General features: G+C 44.6%; 1 protein-coding gene and 1 long non-coding RNA gene across 2 annotated transcripts; one reads left to right on the forward strand and one right to left on the reverse strand.

The window, feature by feature from the left end:
* Positions 1-131: 131 nt before the first annotated feature.
* Positions 132-7,865, reverse strand: LOC119121769. The gene is made up of 5 exons (XR_005097760.1): positions 7,657-7,865; positions 5,544-5,622; positions 3,492-3,596; positions 1,983-2,063; positions 132-282 (listed from the first exon to the last, which is right to left on the reverse strand). It is a non-coding gene; the product is annotated as an uncharacterized LOC119121769 (long non-coding RNA).
* An 11,908-nt stretch (positions 7,866-19,773) lies between these two features.
* gsx2 (GS homeobox 2) lies at positions 19,774-22,406 on the forward strand. The gene is made up of 2 exons (XM_037250407.1): positions 19,774-20,224; positions 21,427-22,406. The coding sequence occupies exons 1-2, from the start codon at positions 19,837-19,839 to the stop codon at positions 21,780-21,782; spliced, it is 744 nt and encodes a 247-aa protein (XP_037106302.1). The 5' UTR covers positions 19,774-19,836; the 3' UTR covers positions 21,783-22,406.
* The last annotated feature ends 1,379 nt before the right edge of the window (positions 22,407-23,785 follow it).

A 23,785-nucleotide genomic window follows, 5' to 3' on the forward strand; every position in this document is an offset into this window, starting at 1 on the left:
ACGATCCTTTTGAAATTTGGGGGGGTCATTCCCATGGCGCAGATGTTGAGACTCGTTGAGGTAAACAAGTTCGTCTGTCACCATGGTAACATACTGCTAGCGCATCGTATTGACGTTCACCTCACTTTGGCGTGTTGCCGAGGCGAAGCGCGATTGTCCTCGATGGAACGGCGGCTTTTTCGAAGTCGGCCTGCTGAGTGAATTACGTCGCCGCCTTAGAAGTGAAGCATTACGCCTCGGGGTTCACTTTCGCAAAATGGCGAGGATCTGGAAACGAGCCACCTGGAGCGGAGACTACAGACGACATGGACGTAAAAAATGGGACTGAAGGGATGCTTTGTTTTTTTGTTGAATGCTTTACAAATCTGCAAACACAGGCTAAGCGAACGCATTACATTGTTATTTTGTTGTTCCTTCGTTAGTTCAATCCTGAAAGTCATACATTTTAATTGAATTTTTTTTTTTACTCAACTCAACTCTGATGGAATCATTCTTGATCTCACTCGTTAGCATCACCAGAGCATCGCAGCAGAAACAATCTTCCGTAACCTGAGGGCTTGGACTCAATAGGTAGCGCGGAGATTAGAATGAGAAGTGAACGATGGTGCAAATGTGCCTAATTACAGGAATGAAAACGGACGTGAGAGCCACTCAGGTGGCTTTTGTCCTCTCATCCTTCGCCCCCTCCTTGACCTCCCCCGTGGCGGTTCTATGACGCCAAGCGAACATGGAGGATGGAAATGGAGGAGGGGGCTCAGACAGAAATAAACGCTGACCTATTATGAACGCGCTTGCAAAACACTAACTCAACTGCATTAACATAATCTCTTTGCTGTGTTTTACGGGATTATCATTTATAAAAAATCCAATGTTCCCTACTTGCCCTTTACTGTCAAATGAAGCAAAATCACTCAAGTGTATTCCAAATCTAATTAGCTGTGGTGGCTTCTGCAAAAAAAAAAAAGTGATGGCTCATATCTCAAAATAATCAACCATCAATGCTGATTCTGAAGCCCCTGGGCAGATTAGATTACCATAGCAACATAGGGAATGAAATCTGATTGGATGAGAACAGTTCCTAAAGCTGTGCAGCCAAGAGAAGCACAATAAAAGGAAGTTGGGAATATTTTAATACAGAACAAATTCTAGAATTTAAGTTGTAAACATATTGTAGCGGAAAAGAAGGCCTTACTGGCTGGCTTTGACAGCCAACAACTGCTAAATAGGGTTTGTGACTAACTAAAACGGGCTTTAAAATGTGCGTTAATCCCATTTGTGGTGCTCCTAATGCTAAAAGACCGCATGCTAACGATGAAGCGGAAACGGAGACATAATGAAGTGGATCGATAAGTCGATTGAAGGAGAAAGGAGAAGGCGGTCATGTAAACCTGCTAACAGGCCGCCTGGGAGCTGCGCGCACACACATATTGCACACACGGCGCATTCAAAAGGAAGAGGATGACCTCATCTAAAAATGTGCAGTAGGAGTTGACATTATTCATTCCCTATGTGTCATTTTCGTCAAAGCGTCAGTTGTTATGCTAAATTATTCAAATGCTAACGGCTGACAGCGAGGGCGTTATGTAACATGGCGGGCGGAACAAATGGCGCGTGCACGCTATTGATTTGCGTGTGTGTAAATATAAGCGAATAATTAAAAATAATGAATCTCATTTTATTAGAATTAATTTAGTACGCTTTGTTTTGATTATTTGTACCTTTCATTGAATTACATAATGTAAAATTATTCTTAAATGAATTGGATTAGGAATTTAAAAAAAAAAAAATTTCCACTTATGGCAACATCCAGGTCGGTTCCCAGGGCAACTGGCAGCGCCGCAAATTGATACACTAGCGAGCAGCGGCACACTATTTAGCGGTAATGAGCCTGTGACTTTAAGGGACATCAATGAGTGCGGGTGCACCATCTCCATCCGGCACAGAGAAGGGGGCGCATCAATATTACTTACATGGACACTGACCTTTAACCGAGACATTTTCCGGTGTCCGAGCCCAGCTGGCGCCGACGGCGTCGCTCCGGGGCCTCGCTGACACACCAACATCTGATGGAAAAACAAAGGCCAAAAAGCATAAGATGCAGAAATTAATATTTGAGTACTTACAGTCTACTCACACTGCCCCCTACAGGACTGGAGTGTGAGAGCAGCATCAAATGACAGCTTGTTTTGGGAAATATTTGCACAGGTGCTTGTTGACATCATTGTGACAACTTTTCAGCGTCTTCTGCTGTAGTCAGAACTTCCTTCTATTACCACACCCTTACATAACACCCACATGTATAGAATACAGTATATGTATGGAAATACGCTTCAACACGGGATTTTTTTCCTTCATGTCAGAGCTCACTTTGAAGACGACGTCGCGCCGCAATGCGACCCCGTGAGGCGGCATGCGTGGCGGAATGTTAAAAAGGCAATTTGGCTCAGTGCTTTTATTTAACGAGAAAAAATAAAATAAACAGGCCTTTTCATGGCGAGCTGTCCTTCAAACGGAACATTAGCAGTCTGCTGTGGTTGTAAAGCAAGATCCAGTCGCACAATGGAGGCAAGTCTTACTTTGAATCATGTAAAGTATTCTAGCTTCATGCAGTGGGTATTTTAATTTCTTTAGTGCTGTCTTATGAAAAGAAACCGTGGCGTCAACGTAAACACAAGAGGTCACGCGGCAGGCTTGGCGGCGGCGCACGCTGACCCGCGGGGCGACCCGAAGGACGAAAGGTGCCGACCATCCATCACGGGCCCGACATGGCCAAGGTGAGCGCTTGTGACGGGGCCGCACGCCGAGAGGATGAGACGGACGGCGGCGAGAGACAGGGTCAAAGGTTAAAACTGTTCCCACAGTAGCAAGGGGGGCCAGGAGGGGTGGGCCTGTTGGTCATGTCGTTAACCCACTCGTGAAACGTGTGATTCGTTAGAAAGGAAAAGTATGTTTAGCTTGCGCGTTTTCAGAATTGCATGCTAGTATTTAAAAAATGGGACTGTACCATTTTTGTATTCTAGCGGGGGGGGGTTATCATTATTCCTCGAGCAAAAAGTGAAAAATAATCATTAGTTAGCATAAGGGAAAATAAAGCAAGTTTTTTTTTTGTAAAGTTGTCAGAATGTCTCATCCTTGAGAAGTTACGGTAATTTATGGTCTATTTTTTTTTAGTTAGAAAAAATCTGTCAGACTTTTAATCCATTTTTTCCTGAGCAGAGAGCAAAAGTTGTGTTTCTTGTTTCGTGTCCTCATGTTCCCACTGTCACCTCGAATGCTGACCCCCTTCCCCCCCATGTCCACCGCCCCCAACCTGCTCCATCAGATGAGAGCACTCCTGCAGTGTTGTGACTTTAAGGCAGGGCCGCTATCAGACGTTTCACCCCCGAGCGATCGATGCCAACGTACCAGAGGGCTGTTTATCGCCTTCCTGCATGCTTCTTATCACCCGGACAAGGCGAGCGAGCAAGTGAGCGAGCGAGCGAAGAGAACACCTTGTTCGTGCAGGCTGTTGCTTTTTAATCCGGGGCACACTGCTTCGCCACCTTTGGAATTGCCACCGTCCAACTTTGACACCCAGGAGATTAATGGCGCGTGGCCTAAAGGGAGCAGATGGGTACAAATGGAGAAAAAAAAGAAAAAGTAGAAACGTATTGTTAGCAAAGTTATGGGTGTGCAGCACAATTAAGGTTACAGGAAATGAAATAACTAAAAACATTGCTAGTTTAAAAACATTTAAAAAACTTTTTTTCCTGGAAATATTTTGACTTTGTTTTCTTCAAATTTTTTTGGTCAGGAAACACTTCAACTAAATTCTCAAAATATTTGTTTTCTCGATACATGACAATCTCATATTTCAATTAGATTCCGATGATTTCCTCTATATTTTTTTCTATTCTTGTGTATTACAAAGTTTTCAAGAATTCTTGAAAGTTCATTGAGGCAGTGCCAGGGCTTTTTATTTTTTTCAACATCATTACATTCCTGTCCACCATTTTGATCAATGCCAAATGTTACGCAATATCAAAGATGTCGTTTGGACGCATCGCTCATTAAGGCGAATTAAATGTAAGCTCGCACTTCTGGAAAGCTCGGCGACGTTCCATACTAGCGGCGACGAATGAATAATGTAAAAGCGTTATGAATATACATCAGCTCCAGTGTGACTTGGAGGGAAATCCCAAGTGTTCTAATCGTTGTTCTATTAATACAGCAGCAGAGTTCTCATTTCGGCTGCTTTTTCGACGAATACACGTTTGGTTCTATTATATTGCCTACTAGTGGCCAAGGTGTGCATAGCAGAAAGAGCAGTACAATGTCTCAGAAATCAAACTTTTTTTTCCCTTTACATATATTTTAAAAATGCCAAAGTTTGGTTTTTTTCTCATAAAAAAAAATGACGACAGTGATGGCCAGCACCGAATATTAACATTAACGATGAGTCAGTGTTTGCGCACACATCGGAGCGAATGGTTACTAATGAGCGGCACTGAGTCACATGGGACACACTGCATGTGTGTGCGTGTGTGTATTCATAGCTCGCCGAGCTCTTTTATCTGCACGGCGGCCACGATCCACATGATGTAACCGCGCCATTGAAATATCATCAGTATACAGAACAGAGAGAAAGAAAGACAAGAAGCGGCATGCAGGCCCGGAAACAGAAGCGGAATATTCATTAGGCACTTGCATAAGCTCGGAGGTGATTGATTTGTGTCGTCGTGAATCTTGTCCCTGTCGCACCACTGATTTGAAGTCCAACTTTGACCTTATTTGACTTTAACAATACATACAATCAAAACACTGTCATGTGCATGCCAGACCAGCAGATGGCGATGTCACAAATTGAGCTGTGCGTCTATGTCGGGAAACACTTCATCTGTAAACGTGTAGATGTCGCAAATATTTACATGAAGTGAAGACGGAGATTCAATCTCCGCCTGGAGCTTCCTCTTGCTCTTCCTGCGAGGTGACGGGCTGGGGATTCTCTCCAGACACTTTTATTAGACGTATTAAGGGAAGCTAAATATTTGCGCAAAGTATTCACGGAGGAAGTTCTAATGTTCCGTCAAACATTGGGTGTACGAGATGATTCAGTCTCGAATGGATGAATGAGAGCAAAAATCTTGTTCTCATTTTTCTTTCGGCATTCAGTTTTGCTTAAGCATCTCCTCGCCTTCCTGTGGACTAATATTTGTCTTTCTCCCTCCTCCCTCCTCTATGAACATCTGGACCGAAGCTTTGCAGAAAGATAAACTTCCTTGGAGACTTTAGTGGCTTTTTGGTGCATGCGTGAACATCACAACCACGAGCGTACTCCTAGTCTTGTTAGCATCGCTAGCTAACGCCTCATGCTAGTGGCGTAAGAGCATTTTTTGTTAATGAGCTAACAATTGTATAATTTATAAAAAAGTTGATAATAATAATAATAAATATGGACATCTGCACTTCTTGACCAAAATAATTGGAACACCTGCACTAAGGGAAGCAAAAGGATAAAAGTGCTCTTATCTTGTACTTTCCAGCTGAAAGAAGCACAAACCAACCGGGGCTTCTACTTCCACTCCAATTTCCAGCAAGTGATGAGAGTCATGATTGTTCTGCTTCTCGGGTCTGATTGAAGTCCTTTAAAAAGAAAGAAGGCACAATTGGTATGATGGTGGCGGGCAATTGGCGAGGGAGTCGCTGTTGGAAATCAGGATCAAGAGAAGGCCAGAGGCTACTCGGTAATCAGCCAATCAGGATTGGGAACCATCGGGAGACGCGGGCTGCTTCGTGACTGTCGGCAAAACGCACGAGTGCAGTCCTCTGGCACTCGCTCGTCGATATATCGCCGGATAAATCCTCAAACTAACCCAATGAAGGATGAGGAGAAACGACCTTGTCAATCAAGGGAAATGAAAGGAGATGGATGTGACCTAATGGCATGTCAAGTCCCCTCATGAGGTCTGGGAGGGCGTCCGCCTTGCCCTCCCGCCCCCAGCTTGACTGCTCTCCTTCCCCAGGGCCCCATCCTGCACTCCCCCGACATCTGGAGCCTGTTTAGCATCATCCACGTGCCGTGACACTGGTCAGAAAAATGACAAGAATCTGTACTGTTTGTGCAGGAAGTTTTTTTTGTTTTTTTTGCAGAAGGCTCCGTTCTTCTACATTAACTACAAACTGACTCATGAGTTTGGGTAAGATGCAGTAAAACCACGGAACGAAAATGAAAAGTATCTGCTCAATTCATTTCGGCATAGTTGTCAGGCAAAGAGATGGTGCCAAAGCACTACTTTTGTCCAAATGAAACTCTTAAAATCACTTCAACATAGCTCCTTGGTACTAAAATGCCACATGATGGCGGCAAAGCATGACTTTTATCCAAATGAAACCCCTCAACTTGATGTTTATTCTTTTTTTTTTTAGTTGCCTATTATGATCACTGAGTTTTAAAAGTCTGTCAGTTCATTTTTAATGGTGTCTGTGTGTGCGCATGTGCGTGCACGGTGTTTACACAAAGCTGCCACAATCTGTCTGTGAAAGTCTTTGCCGCCGACAGATTTTTCACGCTGGTCAATCAGCGGATGAGCTTGCTAATTCTTTGTGTGTGTGTGTGTGTGTGTGTGTGTGTGTGTGTGTGTGTGTGTGTGTGTGTGTGTGTGATGACCTCCATGCACCTCGGCCCTTTTTTGCCTGTGGGAAACTCCCTCACGGGCCTGGACAACATTGCGGAGTGATCACAACCTGAGATCTACCCTGATGGTGTTATTTTTACTGAGTCATGGAGTTCAGAAATAGATAAAAATCAGGTGTTTAAAAAAAAAAAAATGTTTTTCATGTTCAATGATTCTCCAACTAAAAATGACAGCAACATCCTGAATTTAAATCCCTTCCTCCATGTGACGTAAAATGTTTGTCTTATGAACCAAAAGCATATAAAACACTGACATGCTGACAGGCAAAAAGGGTGACAATGGCTGTTGTCTTAGCGAGGGATGGGGGGAGTTGAGGAGCCCCCAGGTACACCCCCCCCCTAAAGGATTAACCTGTCATTAGATGGCTAAATGACATTTTCCTCAGTCCCCGCAGGAAATCATTTAACAATTCAATGAGCCGCAACAGAGAAAAACACAGCTGACGTCTGGAAGCAAAATGAAAAAGTTGCTCAAATGCCACAAATAATGAAACATTTTTCAAATTGAAAATTATTTTTCGTCGATATAGCTAACAAAGATTTTCATATGGACAATGTTTTGTTTTATGGTATATTTTTTCCCATTAGTGCTAAATCATGAGGACTTTAAAATTAAATCAGTATTAATTACATGTTGCATTATATTTATTTATTCCATATTACTAACATGTCTAAATGCAGTCAAAGCAAAATCTACTAAGTTAAATCAAATAAAAGACCTTAAAGCTCTGCTGCATGGACAGTGACAGAGCTGAAGTTCCGGCAGGGGCAGATAGAGGGCAGCGTTTGCCTTTTCAATTTGCTGAGGTACCGAAAGAGGAGCAAAGTGTTTCATTTCAAACGAAGCACATTTGTTTGCATTCCAAACCAAACCTTTTATTGCCGCCCTTTGCAACGTGAGCCCCCCCCCCCAACCTCTGCCCTACTTTGTTGCCGCCTCTAAGAATGATGACTTTTTTTTAGTGTAATTGGCACTCTTGTACCTTTGTGTCCCGTGAAGAACATCTTGTGAAGAACGTCTCAAGACAAGGCCCCCGAGTGGATGCGTCTCGAGTGACGAGTGCTGTTGTAAGCGGCCTCATTTGCTCCCTGTGAAAACCACACACACATGCCGCACACATTTTCACACATATTTTCATCTTTTATTATCAAATGACTTCCAAAAACTTGCTGCGTTGACTGACAGCATTTACGAAGTGAGCCAATTACAGTCACTTCCTGTTTTTCATTTGCTCCGGATGTTAAAAAGGGGAGGCGTTTATTCATTACAATGCGAGTCATATTCAAGTTGTAAAAGTGACAGAGTGAGTGAACGGCGTAATGGTGACGAGCGTATTTCTTGTCAGCGCTCGTCTTTGTGCCGAGGCCTTGTTTGAAAGAAGATGAGCTTCATAATGGAAGGATCGCGCTCCGCGGGGCCGCCCGGCCTGGCGCTTTTAGCCGTCTTTGTCACTGCTTAGCTACTTTATTACGCTTCACATTAAGACAGTTGTAAATAATTAAAAAAAAAAAGAATATCTGAGGCGTACTGGACAAAGTGGAAGTGCTGATTCAAGGAGTAGAAAAGGACAGATTTAAATTGAAGTAAAAATTGACGAAACGCAGCGACCAGGACGCGCCAAAAAGTAAATAGGCCTTCAAAGTTCAATAAAAAAGAAATGGCAGTTAACGTCACACTTTGAGGGAAACTTGAAATGTTCAATTTCGTCCTATTACAGAATAGATCTCTCGGCTCGTCCTTGATCGCCGTGTGGGGCGAGCGGCCACCCCGCCCCGCCCCTGCGGCCCCCCGCCGTAATGAAAAGTGTTATGAATGTAAGTGCGTCTTAATTCTCCGCCGGCCGACGTCGGTGGGTGGCGAAATTGGGGTGGGCCGACTTAAATAGAAAACCGTGTCCAGTTTAACCGAGCTTGCGCTAAGCCGATTCTTTAAGGTCACGTTGGCACCAATGGGGGATTAGCTCGGGTCGAATCAATGTCTGATTGGGAGCTTTCTCTTGCCCATTGCCTCCCTGTGTCCTGGCAGAATGCTGCCACAGTCTGCCGATTTGTACCCAGCTCTCCCCTCCCACGGTGGACAAAGACTCACATTAGCTCACTTTTTGCCATTTTTTTTTGTGCATCGGGTCTGCGAAAGGATCAAACGGGCAAAGACTCCAAGAAGACGAGCTAGCAGGTGTCGGTTAGCATTGCGCGACCGTGCTAGCAGAAAGGCGATTTATAGTGGCCGATCAAATAACTCGAAATGTCATCTAAAGATTTTACAGAAACATCGACACAGGGTCGAAAAGAAACCTTAACATAGGCTTGACTGAACTGAGCTTCACAATTGCTTCTTTCTCAGCCACAGGACTTTGGCTCACGTTGGTGACAGCAAATTAAATCAAATCCAAAAGTGGGCGGAGCCAGGTAGTGCTATTTATCGTGTGAAAAAATGACATTGAAGACATTGTCGGCATGGGTTTGAATGGTCGCTGACACAACGAGTCTCAAGTGACCGGCCGCCGCCACGAGTGGATGGCGAGGGCCCGCCGCCCGCCGCTTACAGAATGGCCACTCGGCCCCTGTTCAGTCGGAGGCCATTGAGAGGCTCAGCAGCTGGGAGTGTTTGTCTCCCTGTCGTAAACGGGGATGGGGGAGGGAGGGGGCGAGGTGTCATGGGGCGGGGGTGTCAAGGCGCCCAATAGGTTGAATTGACACGGAGCTGGCCGTCACCTGTGACATTGCCGACATAATGACAAGAAGGCTACTCTAGTCTTTTAATGAGCAAACACGGGCACAATGGCGGCCTTGTGGGCGGAGAAACAGACATAGGGGACAAAAGTATTGGGACGCCTGCCATTATACTGACGGGAAGTGAATAACGGCTTCCATTCTCCTCAAGATGTCGGACAAGATGCCAGAGCCTGTCCAAAGCTCTTTGATGGGCTGCACCACTTGATAGAAGCCCGAACCTAGATTTAAAGCCTTAACCCTCACTTTGAAACCATACCCAGGGTGGAAACTCTAACCGTGCTTCAAAATTAAAAATAAAAACCAGACTTGAAACTCTGATTTGAAAACAGCGTTTGTTTGAAACCCCAACCCCGATTGAAAGACGAATTTGAAATCCGAAGACAGATTTGAAACTTTTGTCAACACCCTACTTTGCGTTTGTTTTGCTGGTGGCACCTGTGAAGGAGCAAGGCCGGCCTGCAAAAAGAAGCTTCCTCAGCTCAGCAACCCACTTCAGTTCTCACTTGAGTGCCTCTCTTTAGGCCTGGACCCCGACAGCCCGGCCCCGCCCCTTCCTCAATCTAGCCACCGCTTCTGAAATTCCTCCACTGGCCTTGTAGCGCGGATCAACTCCCCCCCCCAGGCATCGAGGGGCATTCAAAACGAATTAACACCCAATCAATGGGGGAACAGTGAAAAAAAGGGCAAAGAAGAGAAACGGGCAGAAAGGGAGAAATCTCCTTAGCAACATAATCTAGGCGGTCTGGCGAGAGAGGAGCGCTGAAAGGAGGAGAAAAGGAGTCTTGTGGGCCGTGCCGCTGTTTGGGGAGGCGCGAGGGACGGCGCACAAAGGCGAGTGCTGCAAAATGGGAAAATGAACACATAAGAAACTGTTCCCTTTTTAGCCTCCCAGAAAAGGAACACAATCGGGCACATGAAACCCAAGCCCGGCCTCTCGCTCTGGCCGAGCAAAGCGCTAACTGTAAAAGGAAGTCGATGATAATCATTCCAATAGAGCATTCAACAAAAATAAATGCAACCTCCAAGCTATGAAGGACATTTTCCCCTCAGCGGTGTTATGATATTGTTTTCATATCGGAGAGCAATTAGCAAGAGGGGCGAGCCCCGTGGCCACCAGCCGCCCCGTAAGCGGCCTTTGACCTCCCAGCCCATTGAGAGGAGGGTGGGCTTTAATTAGGAGGCCAATAACCCTCCTGTTCTGTTCCTTTCTCAGGAGTAGCAATCATGCTACGGGGTCAGTTTGACCCATTGCACGGTTGAGACGCAAATATGTCAGAAATGATAATAGAAAATGTGCACTGTAAAAAGTCCAATGCTGTTTTTGAATTCAGTAATGAAAATCAGCTACTCTGGGTCAAATTGACCCATTGACTCAGATTCAGGAGGAATTGTATTGAAACACTTTGAACTCAATGACAAGCTTTCGCACAGAAACATTTTACCGCTAAGAAGAAACTTTCTATTAATGTTAAATGTGGGTCGATTTGACCCACATAACAGAAGGGCTATTAGCCAACCCACGTATTGCTTGGGTTAACCACATTGAACATTTGTAGCAATGCATTAGAGTGGTTTTAAAGGTCAAGTTTCATACCCCAAAAATATGTTTAACCTTGAAAATGGGTCAAATTGACCGGGTGCTTTGTTAAATAACTTTGAAAAGGAGAATGAATGCATTGGAGTGGTGTGAATGTGACTTCAAATGTAAAATAGTGACGGAGCATGAAGAAAATCCACTTGTGTTGCCTCCATGTACTACATGCGTGATGTGAAGGTCACACGTTAAAAAAAAAGAAGAATATGAAAAGGCGGGTCAGCACCAGAGCAGAGAAAAGCGTCTAAAGAGGTGAGACAAAGTCAAAAGGTGGGGGGGGGGGGGAAAAAATAGATGACAAGAGCAATTCTCTGCATTCAAGCGGCTGATTTCACAGTGGCACAAAGACGCTTTGGGGACGTTTCATCCTTTTCACATTTCCTGCGCGTTTATTCAGCGTTTATTCGCCGGGCGCGGCGTCTGCTGGAAGGAGTCAGCTCCATTCACGGCGCTCTTTTATAAATGGCCCCAGCATGCAGCAGCAGACCGCGGCCAATCGGCCAATTACGCCCCCCCTCGGCACACCGGGGCCGCAAAAGAAGGCGGCCCACAATGGGATCACAGGCCAGATAAACGACCCTTTAATGGAGTCGCCCCGCAAACAGGCCCAAACCGCGCGCCCCACTTACGTATTCCATCACGCCGCTGCCCCTCGTGTTTCCTCTTGCAACAGGCACAGCTGGGGAGAAGCTCGCACCAGGGACAAAAATGACTCTTCCCCCCCCGCACCACACACCCGAGGCCCCTTTTGAGACTTTTGGCCGAACAAAAGCATCTGTTGCAATACTGTGCCGCTCGACCCCCCCCCCCCCCCAGCTTAACTCTCTTGGTAAGTAAGTTCTGGGTCAAATCAACCTATTTAAAAAAAAAAAAGGTGTGAGCACATTTTTGTTTTTTTATTACATTTTTAGGGCCTGAAAAGAAATCATTACGTTGAAGGGAATGTACTTTTTAGTCATGTCAGGCATTCAGTTCTTGGGCCTTCATTGACAGCAACACAATTTAATTAAGTCCCAATTATAGAAAGCCTCAATACGCAATATAACAGCATCATCAGTTCAAAATCAATTTCTAATATGACAAAAATATTTTAAAAAATGGAAATGACATCTTACTCACCGGTGATGCTGATTCTTAGATGTTCATGATGCTAGAAGTGTGTTTTGCTAGTTGAACAGATTTGCTCTGACCAACCGATCAGAGGCCGGTAAAATGTAGACATCATCGAGGGCCAGAGACCTGGGAAGATGAATTTAAAATCCAGTTAAATTAACGCTAAATAAATACGCACAGGTGGACTGCAGTTTGAAGTTGTAATAGCACCAATTGCCTGTAGATGGCAGACATTGCTTAGTTGCACTTACACCTCTCGATATTACAACGTGACTTGGCCTAATCATTTTTTAGAGACTTGGTATGTTACGCAAAGTACCTCAATAATATTAAAATGAGCAATAAATTGAGTTTTAAGGGAAATAATTACAGAACGAGCGAGGCTGATATGCGCCGGGATGGAGGACGAGCTTAAGCAGCTCGCTTACCTTGTGCTACTCGCTTTTGTGCGCCATCACAGGAGCTTCTCATCCATCTTTGTCTCGCAAGCTCAAATAGATAGAAGTGAGAGAGAAAGAGAGGGATGGATTGGGAAAACGAGAGAGAGAGAGAGAGAAGTGCAGCTGTGGGATGAATAGGAGTGGGAACGAAGGGATGAGTTGGGAAGGGGCAGCTGCAGGGTGGTCCTGCACCCCCCCCCCCCCCTCCCCATTTCTTGCCGGTCGGGTAGCGCAACACTTTGTATGGATTCACATGTTGCGCTACATTATTGAGTCATCGCGCTGCTAAATGAGACTGTTAAAATGCTTGGTTGCACAAGCAAACAGGATTTTTACCAAAATGAAGAATGTTTTGTGTTGCTGCTCCATCTGTGTTATTGTAACATCGAGGCTAATTCCCGTTAGCACGTCTATGTTAGCATTTAGCTAGCAGACCAGTCAGCGTGAACATTTTTGTATTTAAATATGACAATGATGACATTTCTGATTTTATTTGCGAAACTTCAACTGGGACTAACAAGAGCTTGAAGCAAGCACGCTTGACATCTAATTTGGTGATTTCAGGCTGCCCCCCCCCCTTCCCCTAAAGTGATAAACAGGGGCTCACAATTAAATCCTTAAAAGAACACAACCAAAGGGTTGCAACACTGACGGCTGAATAACGTAACAAAAGCTGCAGGTGCAAATCAAAAGCGTCAGCAAGTTCAAATCCCTCCTCCTTCCCCGCCCTCTCTCGTGTCCGACGGGTCGCACTCATCAACCAAACCTCCACCCTGGCTTCCACCTGCCGCTGGCCCCAAACGCACCTCTCGTGTTGGATGGCGGCAAACATAAAGTGAATTAAAAAGATCCTCTAAGTTGGGGGCTCATTTCGAACGCGGGTGGCGTCCAACTCTACAGTACGAGATATCTTCACGTCGCACTTAAAACAAATTTAGTCCCGGGGACCATTGTGGAGCTTCTTTTTCAAGAGTGTGTTTAGCATTCAGCTCGGCTCAGGAAGTCTTTGTCCGGCCCGCTTGCACTTCAAACCTCCCGAGTGTCGGCAATGGGTGGGGGTGGGGATCGATTTGATTCTAATCGGAGCATGAAAAGAACATGATCTAACTGCTTTCACAGGCGAGTATATTTAGGCCCCAGTCCTCGAGGCCGCCGCCGCCCCTCCTAAGACTCGACGCGCGGGCCACAATGACGCTGAGCCAATTTAAAAAAGCTTTGAATGTCTCGTCAATGACTTTGTGAATGCAAAGGAGAGAGATTTGGAGAGAAGTGAAGGGGCGGAGCCAAAGAGGGGGGGGGCTGGAAAAAAAAAAAAAAGCAGACATAAAAATTCCAAGAGTTGTTTAAAGCGTGGGTGGGTTCATTTGCATGACAGCGCCTACTGAATGCGACTGACCCTTCTCGGACCGCCCCGGTGCTCGGGGATGAGCGGCGGCCCGACGCGCACGCTTTGACCCAAATCATTGACTCTCAATGGATACTCGGTCCCAATTCGAAAAAACAAAAAAAATTGGGGTGGAAATTACTTTTGATAATACAGTGGAACCCCTCTGGTCAGCCACAAGTTCGATCGGAACATTGCCGGACCTCGGATTTGGAAACACAGGATTACGCAAAAAGGGAAATTGTTGTCACATGTAGGACAAAATCCGTTTCATTTGTCTAGTAGACCATTGGGAAGATCTTCAAAATCATTCTAATCGCTGATTCACAGGCCTCTTACGATGTTATTGAAGCCCACCAACATCAATCAACCCCCCAAAACCGGCCCAACACACTCGACAGGTGCAGCCGAGCCCTTGCACGTGCACAACGCAGTGATTTAATGCAAATGAGCAGGTGAGAGCGGGACATAAAGTGGACTCCCCCCCCCTGAGTGATACGGCCTGCATACAAATAGCGGCTGGTCCCACCCAAGCCCGCAAGCCCGTCCCCTCGACCTCATGCCAAGTGGCGACAAAGCTCAGACGGGCGCAAACGCGAGCTCCATTCATGAGGAGCAGCAGACAGGAGCTCCTGACCTCGACCTCAGCTGTCTCAACGATGCTAAATTCGATGCAGAAAAACTGGTACACGTTTTATTTTGCAATTTAGGTATTTTGGTGAAAATGATTGAAAGTTTGGCCACTCGTAGGTGTAAGCTCATAAAAAACATAAAATACTTGATTTCCACTGAATTTACATCTCATGATGGTCCGTTTGTCAGGGTGGATTCTTGTCAAAGAAAAATTGGAATGCCCAAAAAGTGATCATGATGACAGTCAAAACCCGAGATCCAGATCACAGCCATGCGGCCTTCATTGTCCAAATGAGCTGACGGCCTCCACTTGTTTCTTCATCAGAGATGAGCGATAGAGAGAGAAATGCGCTGTTTTGTTCAAACTCAGATGAAGCGCTTACAAGCGGCCATGGAAAATCGACATAACGAACGTGACAGTTTGTTTTCACTGCACAGCCCGAGTGCCTTGCTCAACAAGTCACAGAGAAAAAAAAGAAATAAGCCAAAGTCTAACCTGACGCATCCCTGGATAGGTGCATGTCGCCGACTCTGCGCGACAGAGGGGCCGAGAGTCGTCCATTCACAACAAAAGACCCCGAACGCAACATTCCAGCCTGCTTCCGCTCCAGCAAAGACGTTCAATCACAAGAATCGCCCCGCCACTCCTCTCTGTGGAACATCTTAGCTTCTTACGATCGTCCAACTTAAAATAATATTTTTGTATTTTTTTAATTGATTATTTATTTATGTTATTTTTATTTATTATTATCTATATTATTTATTATATATTTTACATTATATTTCATTTGATTATCTATTATTTTTCAATATTTTTTAAAAGATCTTCATAATTTGATCTTTTTAACCCAGGTCAGATATGACCATACATACAGTTTTTGAGAAAAAAAAAAAAAAAGAATCTCCAAGCAGTGAAAGGACATTCAGGGTTAGTGCTGAACTGAAATATGGAAAATATAAACATCAAGATTAAAGCGAAAAGGCCGCTCATTAACGAAGATAAACCAGTACAGTATCTTGAACCAGCAGGGAGCCCAATAACGAGTGCCAGCGAGATCTTCTCATTACGACTAAAGCCGAAAATTGCCGTGCGTTTGACAAGTGGAGCAAGAAAAGATTGAAATAAGGGCTGTTTTTCTTGCCGTAATTGCGTTTGCTTGGTCTGCCGGAAACAATCGTGTAGCGCCACGATAAGCTTTAATGGCGACGCGTTCTCGTGGGAACTTGACCGTGAGCCGCCACCGCTGCCGCCATCCCTCGCCGTTTATCTCTGTTTTGTTTTGGCCGGGCCTCGTTTAATTGCTGGCGATATCGGGGAGACGCCGCAAACGAGGGCAGGCACACTTCAGTCTAGAGCGGCAGGAGTGTCCGAGCGGCTCTGGGAGGCCGAGGAGAGTCGTCCTAATTAGCGGAGAGGCTGATGCGGGACGTCTGTATGGGCTGCCCTTTGTTCGGCGGGCGCACTCTTCTTCCTCTGAGGCTGTCACTTTACTTTTCTATGAGGCTCAGAGACGGGCTCTCCAAGCGTCCTCCAGCTTACAAAAAACACATTTGTCGGGCATAACAATCTTTCAGGATGGCACACTCTTGTTTTTTTTCGATGTTAGCCAAACGACGAGATAAGCGATCAGAAGTTTAATGGTTCAAATGGGAAAACGCCATTTGTTGGAACGTCACTGGAGGTCGATGCTAATTTTCAGTTAACATGTCAATGGGATTTTGCATTGACTTTAGCGTTAGCACTTAGAATCAGGAACGCGTGTCACTCCATTAAAGGTGATTCGATACTGTTTTTAATACATGGGCTGCAAAACGATTCAAGGACGATTCGATTTGAAATGGAACGATTCGATTCAGTTCAGGCACTGATCATTTTAAGACCTTTTTTTAAATTTCTTATTTGATTTGAATCCTACCATTTCCTTCCAAGATACATTCCTCCAATAAAAAAACGATTCAATACATTTATCGATATATTTTGAAGCGGACCGATTCAATGAGTCTTCATATGACAATGGGTAAAATAATCTGCATAGTTTACACAAGTCTATTCTAAACTCCTGTTGAGCTCGTCTTTGTTTCAGCCTTGGCTTGTCACTTGCGTCGTCGCAAAGGACGCAATTATTTCAGACTCATTTTTGCATAGAAAGCCAATTATTCACTGAGAATTCCGTACCCGTGATGCCCTCCCACTCCCCCCCTCCCTCCCTCAGGGAAGCCATGAGACGGAGAGCGAGCGCTGCAGCTGCTATTCACAGCGACGAGATAATTGTTAATGAAAAGTCATCGTGCGGCATTATGTTGTCGGCGGGGTCATTGTTCATCTCATTGAAGTCTATATGGCGGAACAGAGTGTTTTCCTTTGAGTCGGGGGCATTGGGGATCTGTTGCCCGGTAACTGATAAAGGGCCCAATCACCCACTGTATTGGCCAAGATGGGCCGCAGACTGGCCCCGCCTCGACAATGCCACGTTTGTAAAAAGGCGGTGATACAAGTTAATGATGCTTGTTCAACAAAACATTAATGGGCTTCTTCACGCTTTAATATGGCATGGGATGGACCCTGAATGAGGAGGAGGAGGGGGGCAACGGGTGAGGGGGGGGTAACTTTAACACTAACGGTGTCTTTTTACAATAGGGAGGAGCTATAAAGGCATAACGGTAATGCAGACAGATGAAAAAGAGGATAAAGGTGTTGTTGTTTTTTTTGGTTTGCAAACTTAGATTTGGAGCTTTTTCTCAAAGCCGCCCCCTCGCCCCCGTTAAAATTGAATTTTCGTTGGATTGAATGGGCTTGTGATTAATTGCCCATCATGAAGTGAAAAGGGTGAATAGTGGCGGGCTAACCGCAGCACTCCAAAGTTTAAGAAAAAAAGAGAAGGCACTCAACAGTGAAAGTCAAAATGGAGGCAAACAAGTGATGACTGAAAGTGGAGGGAAAAAAAGAGATGGAATTTTACAAGTGATAAATGAAGCTGAAAAGTTGTACGGTTCCGAGAATCAAATCGGAACGGTGACAGATTGAAGTTGGATTGTTTTGCTTCAAAACTTGTTAGAAAATGTTGTAATGTTAGAAGAATTAAGCCAAACAAAATGTTTTTTAAATTCTGAGAACAAAGTCGTCATATTGCCAGGACAGTCATAAAATTGCAAAAATATTGTCGTAATTTAATGAACATATTAGCAGCGTTATCATCAACACTATTGAGGCTTGTTTTTCGATAATACAATTTAAAAATATATTTTTTTATTTTTATTCATAGATATTTCCACACCATTAAAACTTAAGTTAGCAGTTCTTCCGTTTTCTTTCCATTTATTTCATCATTGACAGACACCCAAGCAGGAATGATCTCAATTCCGAACTACGGGCCCCGCCCGAGCGGAATAAAAAGGAATGATAGGAAATCCCTGGTTTTGCCCTTAAATGGCGTAATTTTCTCCTTGAATTATGAAAGTAATGGCGAGGTAACAGGCTGTGCTGCGCGGTACCCGGCGGCTTAATGCCTGCTAAACCCTTCCACGTGGCTCCACTGGCCCTGGCAATTAGGCCTCATTATAGCCTCATAAAGGGCCTCATTTGGGGGATTACTTAATAGACAATGAAATTTTATCGTGCAGAATTATGGAAAAATAATGTGTGATGGAGGTGGGGGGGGTTGCACGCCACGGATCATTCGCATGGTTGGAGCGCTGCTCTTACACTGAAACACACACGCTGTTTGCCAAAATAGATTTTGTGTGTGTGTGTGTGTGTGTGTGTGTGTGTGTGTATGTACATGCCTTGCTTTATTATAGCAATTATGTTCCGTGTGTGATATGACAGTTGCATTTGAAATGATTTTTAGGGAAAGTTAGAAGCAACATGAGAGCTAAAAAAAAAATTGGGAGGCAATAAGTAAGTAAAAAATAAAATAAATTCAAGTAAAAATAAATTGAATTAATCATATTGATTTTTTTTTTTATCATGGCAAATCCTTGAAATGATTATCAAACTTTAACCTAATGGGCACATTAAATGACATGGACATTTTTTTGCAAATTGAATTTTGTGTCCATTAATGGGACTGGTGATGGAGGTTAATTACTTTCAAACTTTTTAGGGGGGGCTACTGAGCAAGAAATAGTTTATTAAACTTCTTGTTCAATTTTCTGCATGGGTCCTTGAGCCTTTTTCATGCGTCTTGATATTGACCAGAACCACAGACCCGCTGAGTCGTTCCGAGGGTCCGAGGGGCTACTTGGCAGATGAAAGCAGAAGCTAAAGCCAGGAGTGACCCACCCGCCTGGCTGCCTGCTGCAAGCAGGAGTGAAAGGGGGGGGGGGGGGGGGATCAAACCCGCTAATTATCGTCACAAGATGAAGGATTAACGCATTTCTGGAATAACTGCCTGTTTACCCGCAGTGCCGGCCCACTTTTATAAATACTTTCTAATTGATTCCTAATCGCCATCCAATAGCCCCACGCAGACGCGCCGCCACAAAGCCGGCGTTATTGGAAGTGACCAAATCACAAAAATAAGGCTGATTGAAACGCAATTCCTCCAATCGCATTTGCAATAATATAAACTAGTGCATTATAGAATCTTAGAGGGCTCATTTCAATACCATGCGGGACTGTGAGGGAATAATAGAAGTGTTCACTAATACAGATTTAAACAAGTTTGCGAAGGATATTATATTTTAAAAAAATACCTTTATAAATATAAAAACAATAATAGAGATCAAAAACAAATTCATTATTTTGTTCAGTACATGTGTGTGTTCACTTACGTCTTAAGTATTTGTCAACAGTCCCAGCGTTGCTACTTTGTGTGTTAAAACCTGTAAATGGGACAAAATACAGTCAAATTAGGAAACTTTTTAAAAATATTTTTTAAATGTATTTTTAATATATTATTAAAATAATCGTTTTCTTGCAGCCATAATTGGGTTGAACTACCTGAAATTAATATGGAAATATGAATACTTTGACAATTACTTGAAAATGGAAGCAAACGCGTTAATGTGGGCCATTTGACACACAAAGACTTGGGGAAAAAAAGATTAACAAGAGTAAAACGAGCAATTTGTGATGTTTGATTAGGGGTAATGAGGGGTTGTTCCGTTTTGCAGCAATGGTGGTGGGTGACGCTTTGCCCAGGGCCCACCCACCCCAGCCACCCCCCTCGCACTCCCTTTTGTTGCGCCATCAAACATAAGCACCTTTGCGAGCTCCCGAGGGGCATCACATGCAATCGAGAAGCGTGCAGAGTCCCCAACCATGTCTAGATCCTTCTACGTGGATTCGCTCATCGTCAAGGACACCCGACCGAGCGAACACCCGGCGGCCGTGACGGCGACGGCGCACGACATCCTGCTGCCCATCAGCGTGCACACGCCGGGCGTGGTGCCGGCGTGCCCGTCCAGGAAGAGCGGCGCGTTCTGCGTGTGCCCGCTGTGCGTCACCACGCACCTCCACGCGACCAGGAGCGGCGCGCCGGGCCTCAAGAGCCACTTCGCGACGGGCGTGAGCGCGGAGGCGGCGCAGTACTGCCACCGGCTCGCCCACCACCAGCACCAATCCGCAGCCCTGGCACACCCGGGACATGCACCTGTTTGCACGGCGTCCGTTTTTAGCGACCCGCGGAGGTACCACTGCATCTCCATGGGTAAGACTCGAACTTTTGCGACTGACTTTTTGGATGCTCGACATGACTTTAAAACATTTTAACTATAAAAAACGTATTGCCATTCATTGGCGCATGAATTGGCTAGAAACCCGTTCTTCAGAAAGAGGGGTGCCCAAACTGTGGATCGGGGGCACAAAATGGGTCCAAGGAATTTTTTAAAGAAACTAAAATAGCTCATTAATGATGCTATATACTCTGCTACAGCACAGCACATGCATTTTCTCTCTATAAATATACATTGTTTAAAACATGACAAATAAATATACTAGATTCCATTGTCACTTAAGGACAAAGTGGCATTTAGATTTTTTTTTTCACATCAAATAAAAATAGGCATTGAATCCATTCATTTAGGTTGCTTTACTTTATTCAACCAATCCTATGTAAAAACATGTTAGCCTAGTTAGCATATCTTGTGATTGACTTGAATCTACACATGAGAAAAATTTAAAATCAGCAAGCACATTTGAATTATTTATTGATTCAGCTAAAAATGACTTGGCCTATTAGGTTAACATTTTAACCCCTCCATTATGTTTGTTTCTGGTAGACCAAAAAATAGGCTCACTATGACCCACTCTCAGGCTTAAATTAAACATGAATAAGGACTACCATAAATGAATCCAATGATTGAAAGTACTTTACCTGCTTGAGGTGTGACTGAATGATTATCAGCATGTCTGATGGGTCAGTGAGACATTTTCTTGCATCCTGTTACAATGAATAATGCGGTGTCAACGTTTGGCGATCGGGCCCTAATAATAAAAACATACATACATGTTTGTTTACACTTTCATTTTCTAGAATTATATACAATAATTCATCTTTTAAGGTTCGTTTATCAGGAACATGCAAAAATGTCACTGGGTCATCCAAAAAGTGTCGGGGAAATAAATCCCACATTCGATTGTTGACATTTTATTGATTTCATTACTCAACATTAAATCTAATCACACACTCCTCACTCCCTAACAACAAATGTATCGTTGATGATGCACTTAAGCCACTACAATTACTGCCTGTGTAACTTTATAATGAGTCGAATTGGGCCACTTAATCCATTTATACTGTGGCTCAAATTAACATAAGCCTTAATGAGTATAATCAACTACAAATATTGATTTTAATGGTGCGAAGTGGAGTGACTGGAATATAATGGACCCCCCCCCTTTCCCCAACAGGCACCTCGGAGGGCAGCCACATCCAGAACGGAAAGCGCATGCGCACAGCTTTCACCAGCACGCAGCTGCTGGAGCTGGAGCGCGAGTTCTCCTGCAACATGTACCTGTCCCGCCTGCGCCGCATCGAGATAGCCACCTACCTGAGCCTATCTGAGAAGCAGGTGAAGATCTGGTTCCAGAACCGCCGCGTCAAGCACAAGAAGGAAGGCAAGGCGGCGCAGAGGACTTCCCACGTCGGAGGTGCCAGCGGCGGCGGGTGCAAGTGCTCGGGCGCGCGATACCCTCGCTCCGAAGATGAGGAGTCCCTCTCGCCCGCTTCGACCTCAGAGGAGAAGGACGGGGCGCTCGTCATGTGACTGCTGACGGTTTGGTGACACCTCCACCTGCATGAAAACTGTTGAAGAGGAAAACTTTTTGTGAATGCACGTTTTGAAGAAAATAACTTTTCCTATCGCAGGGTTCTCAAACTGGGGTGTCCAAACAATCCCTCCATCTTACATTAGCTGTTGGCCAATCAAAACCTCGGATTCAATTGGACCAATCGGACAGTGGTGCAAGAATAAAGTTTCAAATAAAATAAGATGGCTCTGAAGCACTAAATGAAACTCAACAAATTTCTTGGGCACTTAAAGGCCACAACATGGCATCAAAGCACTACTTTTATCAAGAATAAAACTCCTCAACTCACTTTCATGGAGTTGCATTAAGATGGTGCCAAAGCACTACTTTTTGTCAAACCAAAACTCTTCAATTCACTTCCACATGGACCCAAAAAGTTTGAGAACCCGTCCTACGGCCTCGTGGCCCGGAAGTCTTCCACTTTGGCCCTTCACTGTGAGTGTGTGTTGCTTAGAAGCAATATCAAATAGCATATAGGACAACCTGTGTGTGGAACCTGTAAGCAACATGTGTTTGCAAGCTATGTGTATATGATGTGATGATATGATGTGTATTTATTACAATAAACAATTTAATTTCAATTTGCCACTTGAGATGCAACTCCCAGTCATTCCCGTATATTTTATTTATCAGAGGGCAATTTACATGATATAAGCCCTTGTTAATTCCGAGTGGCGCTCATAAACGATCGTGATAATGGTCCCTTATAAAAAAAAAAAAAAAACGATTTTTTTTTTCTCTCTTTTTTCAGTGGTTCTTAAAAAGCAAGTTTAATTGCGTTTGGGGTCCCACGTCGCTTGATTGTATGCTGCCATTTAGGGCAGCGCGCCCGAGGGACAGGATATATAGAAGTGGCCAAAGGCTTTGACAGGTTAGATTGTCCCGGGGGGGAGACCCCCTGATGTGGGGGGCTGCGCGCTCACACCGCTTTTGAGGGTGGGAGGGGGGGGTATCGACAGGGTTCCACACGGGGACCCACACAGGGCGAGTTTTAGTCACTGTTTCATTAGGACCCATTTGAACCTTTCAACTTGGGGGGACAAATGGGAAAAGACCTCTGAGGAGGGGATTAGGGTAAAGCAGAGGGAGGTGGGGGGGGGGGGGGGGGGGTTTAAAATTAGCTGACGCCTAATTTAACTCGTTTCTCTCAGAGTTTGGGATACATTCCTAATTGAGAGGGGAAGCAGGTGAACTTTTTGGGGTTCCCATTCAGCGTGGGAGTAAATGGCCCCTTTTCACACTCTGCTGCTGATCATATATTATTATTGGGTGATATGGGAGGGAGGGGGGGGGCAACTAATGAATATACACTAAAGTTCCTATTAAGTGAATTAATGTTGCCTTGCAGGTGTTGGAGCAAAAGGGGGGGGGGCACTCAAGGGCTACAGATTTTCTTTTTATGTTTACTATTATCAATCATCATAATGATATGAGCATTTATTTTCCCACCACCAGGGAAACATTTACCTGTCTAAACGGGACTTAAATGAGCATTTTAAGGTGCTCCAGCGAAGCCATTGAAAAAGTGGCCAATTACGCATGACAAAAGACAATTAATACGAGGGTCCTTTGAGCAGCAAGTGCAGCTGCCGGTTGACGAGGACGAAGGGGAGGATGAGGAGGGACGCAAACGCGCTTTATTTGAGAGCAGGGTGGTGTCTATCGTCTGCGCGCGCTCGACGGACTCCATTGGGAAATGCGAGCAAGTTCAAGTTTGCAAGGTTACGTCAGAAACGCAAGGATAACTTGGCACCAAATCGGACTGGATGTTGGCTTAATAATGTCTGCGAATTATCGGCGTGTATTATTTATCAAAAGTGTTATTTTAATCATGGCAGCTAGCTTGTTTCTTGTTATAAATTGGCCACTCAGAGGTGGAGTCCGACGTGTGAAAATTTGGGTTGTTCTCAATTAGTTCTCAATTGATGATTCTGTATCCAAGTAACTACGACGTGCTACG

Source organism: Syngnathus acus, chromosome 4 (assembly GCF_901709675.1).
Source record: "Syngnathus acus chromosome 4, fSynAcu1.2, whole genome shotgun sequence".
NCBI classification, from domain to species: Eukaryota; Metazoa; Chordata; class Actinopteri; order Syngnathiformes; family Syngnathidae; genus Syngnathus; species Syngnathus acus.

What these genes read in the sequence shown, in the direction of transcription:
- gsx2 (XM_037250407.1), top strand. Translation starts at nt 19,837, where the DNA reads ATGTCTAGATCCTTCTACGTGGATTCGCTCATCGTCAAGGACACCCGA. An exon ending in GTACCACTGCATCTCCATGG is followed by an intron (nt 20,225 to 21,426) that starts GTAAGACTCGAA and finishes TTTCCCCAACAG; the next exon opens with GCACCTCGGAGGGCAGCCAC.